Source organism: Hemicordylus capensis, chromosome 1 (genome assembly GCF_027244095.1).
Source record: "Hemicordylus capensis ecotype Gifberg chromosome 1, rHemCap1.1.pri, whole genome shotgun sequence".
NCBI lineage: Eukaryota > Metazoa > Chordata > Lepidosauria > Squamata > Cordylidae > Hemicordylus > Hemicordylus capensis.
Window position 1 is genome coordinate 29,819,516 of NC_069657.1, and position 12,852 is coordinate 29,832,367.

At 41.0% G+C, this 12,852-nt stretch overlaps 1 protein-coding gene across 3 annotated transcripts in view; it reads left to right on the top strand.

Moving 5' to 3' along the window:
- Positions 1–12,574, top strand: part of ATG2B (autophagy related 2B) — a 111,659-nt gene extending 99,085 nt beyond the window's left edge. For all 3 annotated transcript variants that reach the window (XM_053267763.1, XM_053267755.1, XM_053267748.1), the window contains exons 37-42: positions 1,620–1,689; positions 3,519–3,601; positions 3,795–3,916; positions 4,075–4,229; positions 5,506–5,655; positions 6,776–12,574. In XM_053267763.1, coding sequence (XP_053123738.1) covers positions 1,620–1,689; positions 3,519–3,601; positions 3,795–3,916; positions 4,075–4,229; positions 5,506–5,655; positions 6,776–7,006 — 811 coding nt within the window. In that variant the 3' untranslated portion in view covers positions 7,007–12,574. The remainder of the gene's footprint in view (positions 1–1,619; positions 1,690–3,518; positions 3,602–3,794; positions 3,917–4,074; positions 4,230–5,505; positions 5,656–6,775) is intronic.
- Positions 12,575–12,852: the final 278 nt, after the last annotated feature.

Below are 12,852 nucleotides of genomic sequence, written 5' to 3' on the forward strand. Positions count from 1 at the left end.
AGGGACTATATAAAGTAAACTTTTCTATACAGTCACCAGGGAGGGACATTATTCTTTTATATACAGTCATCCTTTGCCAAATGCGAGGGTTCCATTCCGGATACTTTCCCAGTCACGGATACTTAAAACCGCAATTGGGAAACCCACGGTTGGCGAGGGATGACTGCATATAATAAACCTTAACAAACCAGGTGATTTTTTTTTTTCACACATGGGGAGGCCAAACCTGTTATGTTTGGTGAAGTCCATTGTGGCAAAGTATGAGAATTTCTGATTTTGGCTCATCAGACATCCTCTCCTGCTGCTAAAACTTTGTTTTTGTTTTGTTCCATTGTTAAGACAAATAAAATTATCTTCTGCTGGGTTAGAATAATTCCAAGTAGTTACTTTGTGTGTCTGAAATGCAATGACTTGGTTAAAAAAGCAAGATACATTAACATGACACTGAACAGTTGGAATGATAGCTCTATGCCTAGGATACTTTAAGTCTGGCTGTATTACATCAGAGGAAGAGGAGTTATTTTCCCTTCTCGGCAAAATAACTCTGGAAATAATAGCATCTTAATCCAGAAGGACTGCATTGTGTAAGCAAACAATGTGGCTGAGATAATGTTTGTATTGCATAGAGTGTGGCTTGTTTATAGCAGATTATTGCTATATAATAGTTTGGGGATGGGGCTGTAGCTCAGTGGTAGAGCATTTGTTTTGCATGCATAAGGTACCAGGTTCAGTCTCTGGCATCTTTAGCTAGGGCTGGGAAATCTTGGAGAGCTTCTGCTAGTCAGCGTAGATGATACTGAGCTCGATGGACCAATATTCTGACTCTGTATAAGGCAACTTCTCTGTTACCGGGGTCTTTTACTTGGTGTTTCTGGCTGCCCTCACTAACATGTCTGTCTCCTCTCCTTCATTCCACATACCAGCTAAATTTTCAAGATTAAAAGAGTGCAGGTAGGCTGAAGCAGCACTGAAGGGTGTTGATGCTGCCTTCTGGTTCAGGTGGTAGGTGAGATGCTAAGTGACATATCAGTGCCCGCATCCTTCTCTTCTGCCTCAAAGCCTGCCAGGATCTCTTAAGCCTGGTAGTAAAACTCCTTCTAGTAAAGAACCAAGTGAGCTAGCACTGGAGGTGCCTCCATGCCAGAAGTGGGCAGGTCCCTTTCTTTGTTGGCCCACCCTAGCTGTCCTTTGGAAGCGTGCTCTTCAAAACTTACAAGAACTTATGAGACTGGGGTTGGATAAGTATTGTGGTGCAACAGGATACAGAGAGACTTAAGGGCAGCTCTCCTTGGAGCTACATTTGAAACATTGCATTACAAAAGTTCATGAACTGTACTTCCCAGTTTTCCTTTAAATGACTCTTTTGAGTACAAAAATGGTCAAAAGGAGAAATAACATTATGAGACAGGATTTTGTCGTATTAAATGGGTAGTAGGGAAGGGCTGGCAACTTTTAAAATCTAACATAAACTTGACATTAAAATCCACCATAATCTGCAAGTTAGTGGCCCAGTAAAGATACAGGGTTCTGGGACGTCATTTTAACTGTCACTGCTCAGAGTAAAAACATACTTAGTCTTCTGTTTCTGCATAGTTTTTAATTGCTTTTTTCCCATTTAGAGAATTTCGATTCATATCGGAAGTTCCAATACGTCTTGATTACCATGGCAAACATGTCTCCATGGATCAGGTTTGTTGACACTTGTAACACTATCATGTAGATTTAGCTTCTTAGAGTTTATTTTATTTATTAATCATGTGGCTTTGTTCAGTTCAGCTTTTCTATATTTTGGAAATAAAGACTCACTGCTCCACTAATTCTTAAATAATGTATTGCTAAAGTTCTAAACTGATTCGCAAGGCTGGTTTATTATGAGGCTAGCGATATTTAACTTTATTTCAAAATTAGCAAAACAATTATGTGTATTTCCTAAATATAGAAATACTGAACTGATGGACAAAAATTACTAGCCTGTTTGCCCACACACATCTCTGTGAGTAATTTGTAGGTTTAAAAAAAAAAAAACTTTTGTAAAGCTTTCCTGATTGGTCACCTGGGGAGATTTTCTCACTGCAGATGACTAGGCAAATAACTTTTGACAAGCTTGAAATAAACAGTTTGGTCTCTTGAGCTACTTAAAATCAGTTTGTGACATGGGACTGTTGTGGTGAGCCATTTTAATACCCATAGAATATGCAGGGGCAATGTCGGGCAAATAGATGTATTATTTGGTAGGGATATGTGAAAAGGCTTGATTCCGAACCTGTTCGACATAGAACCAGATCAGTTAGGTGGCTCAATATTAGATCGAACTCCTCACTGGCAGCAATAGGATATCAAGCCAAACCTGCCATCCTGTTCGCGGGGTTCTACGTTTGGGTTTTTGTGTGTGTTTTAAATTTTTTTTTTAGAAATATAACTCACCGCCAGCATTCTGGGGGAGCTTCTCCAAGGCTGTGGTGGGGAGGGTGTCTCCGAAGGTCTCCCCTTCCCGCACTGGCCTCCATTAATTTCCAAATCACCCATTTGAGGAAGTCATTGGCCTTCCTCAATTCTGGGCCTGCCCTCTGTTGTGGCAGCCATTTTGGAGGCCGCTGAGCATGGCCATGCAGAGGTCCATTGGACATGTGTGGTGGCCCTCCGCAATGGAAGGCAGACCCGGAACAGGCCAAAGACCACCTGAACTGGGCGATTTGAACATTAATGGGGGCCGGCGGAATCTCCGGAGAACCCTGCCGTGTGGCCTCGGAGAAGCCCCTGGAGTGGCAGCGGTGTGTTATATTTCTTAAAAAATAAAAATAAAAATCTTTTTAAAAAATTTTTTTAATCACAAACCCCCCCAAACTGAACTGGGGGGAGGTTCGAAGAGCACAGAACTGAACATGCCTGGTCCAGTTTGAGTCCGGTCCAGCGTAGAAAAATACCGGGCAACCCGGATTTGTGTACACCCCTATTGTTTGGGTAGTAATTGTACATCGGGAACCTGACTGGGGTGGATTACTGTGCTTGTGAGCATACCTCACCTTCTCCATATTTTCAAAGGAATGGCAGGAAAAGCCCAATCAGTATTGTACCAGGAGGACTGTTTTTGTCCTGCTTGGGAGAATGTGAGATACCAAGCTGGCCTCAGCTGGAAATTATGGCAATACAGATGACTGCGATTTGCAGATTAGATATAGCCATATGGTCTGAGTTGCCACTTTCTGTCAACCTCTGTGCTAAGGCTTTGTGTGGGATGTTTTCCTTAATGAACACCTAATTATGCAGGGTGAGCAGGGGAGGAAATTCTGTAGTCAAAGAACTGGAATATTGTAGCTTCTTTGCTCTGGCAAACTTCTGTAATGGAAACTGACCCAAAATGCCATCAGTTTTCAGATGAGATTCTTTAGTAGACTTCAGTGAAAAAACTACAACCTGTATACGCATGCAAAATGAACATTAAAAATGAAAAGTGATCTCCCCCCCGCCAGCTGCTCTTTTTGTGAACTATAGATTAACTTGATTTTTGTGATTTGCAGGGTACATTAGCCGGGATCCTGATTGGTCTTGCCCAGTTAAACTGCTCAGAATTGAAACTGAAAAGACTTTGCTATCGACATGGGTAAGTTTACCCAGTTGTATTGTGTTTCTTCTATGAAAGTAACCATGTTTGTTGATTTTACAACAATAGGCTAACAGTTTAAATGCCTCCGTTTTTATGGTGGGGAAAATAACATTGTGGGTTTTTTAAATACCTTTTTTATTCAGTAGAATTTGTTTTTCAGATAACTGAAAATATTTTGCATTTGGAACAGGTTGCTAGGTATGGATAAACTCTTCTCTTATGCCATCTCTGAGTGGCTTAATGACATCAAGAAAAACCAACTGCCAGGTATTTTGGGAGGAGTTGGGCCAATGCATTCATTGGTTCAATTAGGTAAGTTCATCCAAGATTTTTAAACTGTCTATTGCTTATTCTGCCATCCATATATCTCTGTCTCTATCTAATTTTAGTTAATGAATTTCTTTACTGCATAAAGAACTTTTATTTAGCTAAACAAATGACCGTCTTTGACACTATGTCTGTAATTACAGTGCAGGGTCTTAAGGACTTGGTGTGGTTACCAATAGAACAGTACCGAAAAGATGGCCGTATTGTGAGAGGCTTTCAAAGGGGAGCAGCTTCTTTTGGCACTTCCACTGCAATGGCAGCATTAGAGCTGACAAACAGAATGGTGCAGACCATACAGGTATATGTTCCATTGTCTCTGGGGATAGACAAAGGAGGCCTGAGTTTATCTGAAGAAGGCAAAACACTGGAAAAGCGATACAGGCATAGTTGAATACATTTACGTATTAAACTAGGAGAAGGGAAGATGTGGCCAGTAATTTTTTGGTAGGCTCTGGTGTTTGGAATACAGCTCTTGAATTAATTAAAGTGACAAGGCATAATTGGAGAGCAGTGCTGACATGTGAATGCTGTACTTTTTTGAATATGCTGTTAGCAAGCTGCCCATCAATACGATAGGAAGTGTATGGGAGGAAGGCTTGTATATTATAAGGAGAGGTGCTCATTTCACTCCCTGTGGGATCAGGGGACAGGCCATCTGGTGTCAGAGATGCAACACAGGTTTTACCCACACCACAACAGCTTCTCCCAAGTTTTACTCCACCCCACACACACCACACAACTGAATGACCACTGGCCACTTACATGGGAGAGACTAGCCCTATTTACACATAATGTTCCACACATACACAATCTGTGTACCGTGTGCATGTACAGATCTGCATGCATGTACTGTAATTCACATGTTATGTTGAGTGCACATACAAGTAGTACATTTCCTATTTGTATCTTGCATTTGAGTGGGGCCTGTACCCAGGTCCACTTTTAAAATGAATGCATGCACAGTCATTCACACAAAAGCATGTACAGGCAAGCAGCAGAGCAAGGTAAGAAGCTCCCCCAACCCCCGGGTGAAAATCAGCCAATTTTCGGTTGATCTTCGGTTTGGGGACCATTTTCGGCCACATTAGAACCTAACCCCCACAATCCCATAGGGATCAATAATCCGATACTCATGGTTTCCATATCCGCAGTACAGCCGTGGAACAGAACCCCTACGAATATCGAGGTCCACCTGTACATGTTTAGACATTTGTACACACATTCAGTGTAATGTCTAAATAGAGGTATTGAAAGGATGCACTTGGAAGTATCATTGGGGTGGGAACTGTCTACTACAGAAGACCTTAGCAGCTAAAACTCAAGTCTGTTCCTGTGTATGTGGCCCCCGTTCCTGTTTGTTGTCACTCTAGAGTGTAATGGTATTACAGCTGGGAACTAGTTCTTAAATATGGGTGAATTATAGGGAGCCTTGAGAAACAAAACATGCATCCAGGACGTGGGATTGTTGTATTATAAAGAAGTAGGCACTTTGATATTACGATAAGATCTATATTTTGTCTGAGTCAACAAGTATCAAGACTATATTTGTTGTATTTATTGTAATTGAAACCTAGGCAGCTGCAGAAACAGCTTATGACATGGTTTCCCCCGGGCCTAGTTTAATTGATTCTAAGAAGATCAAGCGACTTTCTCGCTACCGCCTAGCTCATCAGCCTGTAGACCTACGTGAAGGTGTAGCCAAAGCATACAGTGTTGTAAAAGAGGTAAGGAAAACATAATTATCTTTGGGCAGTATGCACTTTATTTGCTTCAGGCTCTTTTTAGCCTACTTTCTATAAGGAAAGTAAGCTTATGACATCACCCGGCAGGGTGTATATGCGTGCACCCTGCTATCAACTTCACAGTGCCTGGACCAATATGAACCAAATTGGGTACAGTTGCAGGGACACCTCAACAGCATAGTTTGTGATGATGTCATCCACCCCGCTTCAAGTTGGCGGATGCATAAACATTCGAGGCACAACTGGGCTAACTTGTGAACTGCTTAACCAATTTGAACCAGATTTGCTTACAGCTATAGGGACACATAGCTGTTTGTGCAAAGACAGGAAGGGCTTGCCTCTGCCTACACCCCAACTGCCTGTGCCCCCCCAAAAGAAACGTGTGTCTGAAGGTTGTGGGACCCCCATGGACATATTTTTGGGAGGCACAGACAGTTGCAAAGGAAGGAGGAAGCCTTTCCTCCATGCATGTGTGGAACCATTACCCGTGTGCAAGATTATAGATCTTCAGAGAACCAAGCTTAAGATGTTTAATAATAGCAAACATAGGCTGCAGTTCACAGATTATATCCCTTCATAAACTCTGTGGCAATGAAGAGAAGTTGATTAAAATCAGCCCGTGACATTTTTGTGCCTCAAGACAACATGTGGCTCAACTGCCCACTTGTTGCATTTCACCAGTGGTGGCATTCACGCCTTTTTTTGAATGCAGCCTGCTGAGCCCCAGGCTGTTCACAAGGAGGTCAAAGTAATGGGCCAGTGCAGATCTGCTGGAAGCTAATTAACTGTGTTGCTTCTCTGTGGGAAGCAGTGCCAACCCTGCTTTATTGGAGTGCATAATGGGGGACACTTGGGATGTGATTGAGGAGGTGGGGCTGCTGGGAATTTTAGAGCCTAGAAGGTGGTTGATCTACAACCGAAATTGTTCTCTGTGAAGTGGCTTCACACTAGAGGAAACTGTTCAACTCCCCAGGTGCTTTTGGACTACAAGTCCCTTTGGCCATTGTGGCTGGGGATAATGGGAGTTGTAGTCTAACATCAGGGGACCCAAGTTTAAGAACTGCTTGCATAAACTGTTTTGTGTATTTGTGATCTGCTCCAGGGGATTACAGATACAGCGCATACCATCTATGAAACTGCTGCTCGTGAACATGAGAACAGAGGAGTAACTGGAGCAGTAGGAGGAGTCCTCCGCCAGATTCCACCAACGGTAGTGAAACCTCTCATAATGGCAACAGAGGCGACGTCAAATGTTTTGGGTGGCATGAGAAACCAAATCAGACCTGATGTGCGTCAGGAAGAGTCTCAGAAGTGGCGTCGTGGAGAGGACTGAGAACTTACATGTGCTTGATGCCCAGACATTGGGAAGCTGGAAACGCATAACGATGATCGTCATCGCAGCTTTAGATGGAACATATCCTTTTAATACGCTCATCTCAGGAACATAAGGGATTGTTAAGCAGTTTGATGACAAGACCTGAAATATTCAAGTAGAATGCAAGTTTAGTACTTGAGTTGTTGGCGTAGTGCATGCTACCAATACATCTGGTCAGTGCCAAATGGAATGGCACCTTTCTGTTGCCAAATCTAAGACGACATGCTGGCTTTAGACTGGGTACCATATTTTTCATGGTATCTTGATTTTACTTGCAAGTCTACATGTATATTTAAATGGATTCCCTGAGTAAGGTCTAAGAAATTTTTTTAGCAAAGTGCTACACCAGCACCTTCTGTAACAGGGTAAATATCTGACATGAGACACGGACGCTACAGAATATTAAAAGCAAATGGGAATTCTAATTCTTTTGCTTGTTTTGAGCACTTGCCCCTTGTGTGACACTTAACAACAAGGACAATCTGTCTTGGTATCTAGTCAGAAAATTGTGTTCATACATTTGTGGACATAAATTGTTTTGCCTACATGTTGAATTCCTCCTTTTATGAGGTGTTGAGCAATCTGAATGTTGCAGACATGTTCTGTTGTGTTGCACTTTAGCTTGTACATTGCTTTTTTAAAAAAATAGTTAATAAAATGTCATGTGCGTTTTATCCTTACGTGGTTTGAAAAATTATGCAAATTATTTAAAGGGACAAAACACTACAAGACTGTAAGTGACAACAAAATTGGAGTGCAGTCCTAAAATTGGAGTGCACTCCTTCAAATTTGCTAGATATGAAGAGTGTCTAGTGAGTGACTGGTTCTCAACCTATTTCTCCCCACCCCCCCCTCTGAAAATTGTTTGAAGCAACATTGGTTTCTTGGAAAGTGGATATTGGAAGTGGTATATAGTACATTAATGTGATTTCATGATTCAGTTTAAATGCTATGCAAGTTCCATCTCAGTCCTTTTCTTTCAAGGTTCAGTGCAAGAGAATTAACTTTTTAATTCTTCAGGAGATCTTTAAATTCATTTTTAAAGTTGCTGTTTTTGATTTTAAACTTCTTGAATCCCAACGTGTGCACTTTTTGATTAGAAATCAGAACATAAACATAGCTGAGAAATAATATTTAAGAGACCAAGTGGGAGCTATTGTAGATTCTTCCTATAGAGCCATGTCATACAGTGGAAACTGCAGTGGATCTTCATCAGCAGTTTCTTTAGTACCTCAAATTCAGCTTTTGAATATGGGTCTTGAAAGTAAATCTGCTTTTAGAACTTAGTTAAGAAGCTATATATAAACCTCCTAAGTAAATCAAAGACACTCTAGACCGAGGCAGCCAAATTGTATCTGTGTGTAGAGCATATGTTTTGCATGGCTGATGGAGACAGGTGCAAAGTAGGGCAATGAACAAGAACCAACTTGGTCCAGGCATCTTGGTGTCTAAAGAAATAGAGCAAAATGGTGACACAATCAAATGTGGGTTTCTAATACATAAGAGAAGTTGCTCTGGATCAAATCAGTGGTCCACCTAGCTATTATTTAGTCTCTGTCAGCAACTACATCTAGTTTCTTCTGGGCATTTTTACTGCACAAAATTATTCCCTTTTATTGTTTCTTGTACATAAGGGTAGGCGATACAAGAGCTAGATCCATGCCAGCAAAGCTTTCCCATGGCCCTCTTTGCGCTCTGTGGCTGTCCTTTAGCAATTTGTCTATGGATTGGTTATTTTCAGGGGGGTGGGGGGGGACATGACCTAAAGACCTTCATATTTTATGTGATTGTATCCCAAAGCACATTTCTGCTGCCATGATGAGTGTGTTCGACATCACAACAGTAAGTCAAAAGCAACTTTTTAAAGGGTTACTGTACTGATGCATGGGCATAAACATTGTTATACTTGTACTTGGCGCACTTCTGGTGGTATTTAGATTAAATAATCATGATTGTAGTAGTAACTGAGACTGACAAATGTTCAGCTGTCTAAAACTTGATGCAACAACTGAGCGAGGAGTCCCACAATATGTACCAACAGATCTTTATATCCCGCTTTTCAACAAAAGTGCTTAAAGTGATTTATATAGGAAAATAATAAATAAGATGGTTCCAAAAGGGCTCACAGTTTACAAGGAAATGTACATTAGACACCAGAAACAACCACTGGAGGGATGCTGTGCTGAATTTAGATAGAGATAGTTGCTCTCCCCCTGCTAACTGCAAGAGAATCACCACTTTTAAAAGGTGCCTCTTTGCTCACTTAGCAGGGATGTAAGAAGTGGGGTAATATGTAAGAAAATACAGACTGGATGAAATGAGTCACCCTCCCCCACTTTTTTTTAGAGTGCTTCCATTAACTGGCAAGTATTTCATGAGGAACTAAATGAAGATACTCATCAGTGATTATTTTTGCAATTGCTGCAATAAATAACTTGAAGCTTGTTTTTTCTCTCTGTCTTTCCCACCACACAAAGTAGATGGTATGCACTTGCTGGGTACCGGAACACATCGTCTATTTATTAATTCTATCTGTCAATTTCACTGTAGGGGCTTGATTTGCTGTTTTTCTCAATGCAGCTGTTAATGCACTGGCACTTGATGTTGGCTGCTTGGTTCTTGTGCACTAAGGCACCCATTTGTCCAGCCAGCAAAAAGAGCTTCCCAGTGTTGAGGGGGAAAGATGAAGACAATGCTTAAAAAGTGGTTTTGGCTCTTAATAAGAGTGAGGCTGGATTTCATGACAAACAGAATCAAATGCACAAGCCTCAGGATTAAAGGCTCATGTCCATCCACTTGATCCAGGAAGCTCTCCTCCAGGGCTTCTTTTCTATTTCTGCCCCTTGACAGCTGGGCAAAAGGCCCGTGCAGATCTCTAATGCCTGTAAGGATAGAAGGAAAACTGCGGACAAATGGATGTGGCCAGTCAATAATAGTAAGAATTGGGCATGCGGTCAGGTGTTGTTAGTTATTCGCAGTTAGCTGCCAGTGCTTGACCACTGATGGAGAAGATCACCCCACTCCAGTGACATGAGTATATATGTAGAAACAGACTTCTGCACAAGACAGCTGTTGTAACCTTGGCAGAGGAAAAATGATTTCATTCAGGCTAGGGTTGTGCACCCAAAAAATACTTGCCTCAGAAACTGTTTCAGAAGCAGAGTGTCTATTTGCTTTGGCTGCATAGAGCTGGTTTTGTGGTAGCAAGCATGAAATGTCCCCTTTGCTAAGCAGGGTCTTCCCTGGTTTGCATTTGGATGGGAAACTATATGTGTGAGCACTGTAAGATATTCCCCTTACGGGATGGAGCTGCTCTGGGAAGAGCACTTGAATCCTTGCATGCAAAAGGTTCCAAGTTACCTCCCTGACATCTCCAGGTAGGGCTGAGAGAGATTTCTGCCTGTAAGCTTGGGAAAGCTGCTACCAGTCTGTGTAGATATTACTGAGCTATATGGACCAATGGTCTGACTCAGTAGAAGGCAGCTTCCCATCTTCTTACGTTGCAGGCAGGATTCTCTCTCAGCCCTACCTGGAGATGCCAGGGAGGGAACTTGAAACGCTAACCCTATCTGAAGATGCCAGGGAGGGAATTTGGAACCTTCTGCATGCTCTTCCCAGAGCAGCCCCATCCCCTAAGGGGAATAGCTTACAGTGTTCACACATGTAGATGCCCTTTCAAATGCAAACCAGGGCAGACCCTGCTTAGGAAAGGGGACATTTAAAAACAAAATAATCTTCCAAATAGCTGAATTGCATCTGAATCAAAGTAGCTCAATTTTGCTTCAGTTTGGATGCAAATTAGCAGCTGTCAATTTGGACCAGCTACTGTTCAGATCTAAATGACTTCTAAACCTATGCCTTTAGATTCCAACGCATTGAGCAACTTGTTCAGAGTAAGTGTGATATTTCAACTCCTTGAGTCAGACAAGATGCTTTTATGCTTTGGACATAATTGACACAACGTTGTTCTCCATCAACAGGAGGAGACTTAAGCAACATGAAATTCCCTGGAAGTGTAAAAAGCCAATTATTATTATTGCTTTACAATTCATAACTTAACAGCAGGCAATATATTACATGAACATGTAATACAATATGTACAATCCAATCTTCTTGCTCAGTCTGATCTACGATCATAATAAAGTTTATCTATCAGTCTCCTTGCATAGATTGTCAGTGCTGGTTTCACAAGGTCAGAAGTAATGCTAAATCAGTTCATAGAGATAAGCTCAAACAATTGTCCTGATTTTTCTTTCCGCAAGCATATAGTTTACATATAGTTTCCCGTGGAAATACCTGCCTAGTAAGCTCTTGTAAGAAGCAATTGCCCAAAACACATCTCTGAATACTTGGAAGGCAACACAATAATATTCTGATAATTAAGAGGTTCCTTTTCCAATCTAGATGTTAGTTGGTGGTAGTTGACCTTAGAGCAGGGAAACCCCCACCCATCCTAGTATTTATAGCAAAAGGGTATTATCAAAAGTTAGGTCAGTACTATGGAGCCTGATCCAAAGCTTCATGTATGTAGAGGCTTCTTACACTTTTGTATGAAAGCACGTCTCATAGAATAAAGCAGGGAAGGCTCTGCAAGCACAGAGCTTCATGAGCACTTCAGAACACTGGAAGACAGCCATGGAGCAGCTCTGTATAGACTTTTATATTTTGTTCCTCACTTTAAAATATGTTCAAACTGTATTGTTAATACTCTGAATTTACCATTGTTTAGTGAATGTTTAAACCACATGAATAATTCTCAGAAAACTCCATTTGTTGTCTAGTAGCAGGTGCAGCAATCCATTTGAAGTGGAATCAGTCTAGATAACCTGCAAATGTGATACATTGAATTCCGCCCTTAGTACTTGACTTGTAAAATAATCACAAAATACAAGTTAATTTGGCTGAAATGTATGTTGCATACAAACATCCCAGGTCTCCTAGCAATAGAATTTGTTCCCCCAGCAGTAAAGACATGCAGGTATGTGCTCTCTTAGATATTATAATCTTGCCTACCCTGTCACCAGCCTTCTACAGCTCATGTTTCATACAGCAGGTTTAACTTGCTACAAATGCTGAATCATGTTTACATTTTGAAAATAAAGTTGGCTTATTAATGCTAATCATGCACTTATACTGGACTTCTATGAAAAACCACACAAGCTAAATATGGTTTAGGACAAAGGAACTGTTTGTGTACATGTATATTTTTAAATATTTGTCAAAATTAGCTACTTGTGGTATATTGCTCTGTATATAGTTCACTAGTGTAAAAACAACAAAAACCCTGTATAATCCTATGAAAACTAGAAGGCACTCTCTGAGAGAATTGCTGTATTCAGTTTTTCCTTATTTTGCTTAAATCACTGTATCCTCCATATGTGTTGAACCTAGTTTATTTGCACCAATCTTGATGTGTACTGAATGGCCAAGACCTTATACAAATAAGGTGTTCTGTTCAATACCATTGATTTGTTTATCTTGTTGGCTGATGATGTTACCAAAATAAACATCCTAAGCTGCCTTGTGTATGGGTTTTCATGTGTAGGTATATTTTGGAAATTGTAAAATGTTATGGAGTGTGCCTAGGCTTACTTTTTTCCATACCCACAGGCTCCAAATCATTGGGATGGGGAACCATTTGATAATCTAGTCCAAACATCTGATCCTAACAAGAATCATCCCACCTATCTGATCCCTACAAATGAAAATGAAATCAGCCCCATTCAGATGTTACCTACAACACTCGTATGAGTGCACAGTGTACCCAGGTACAGTTATTCACCATTACACAGGTTATACATACA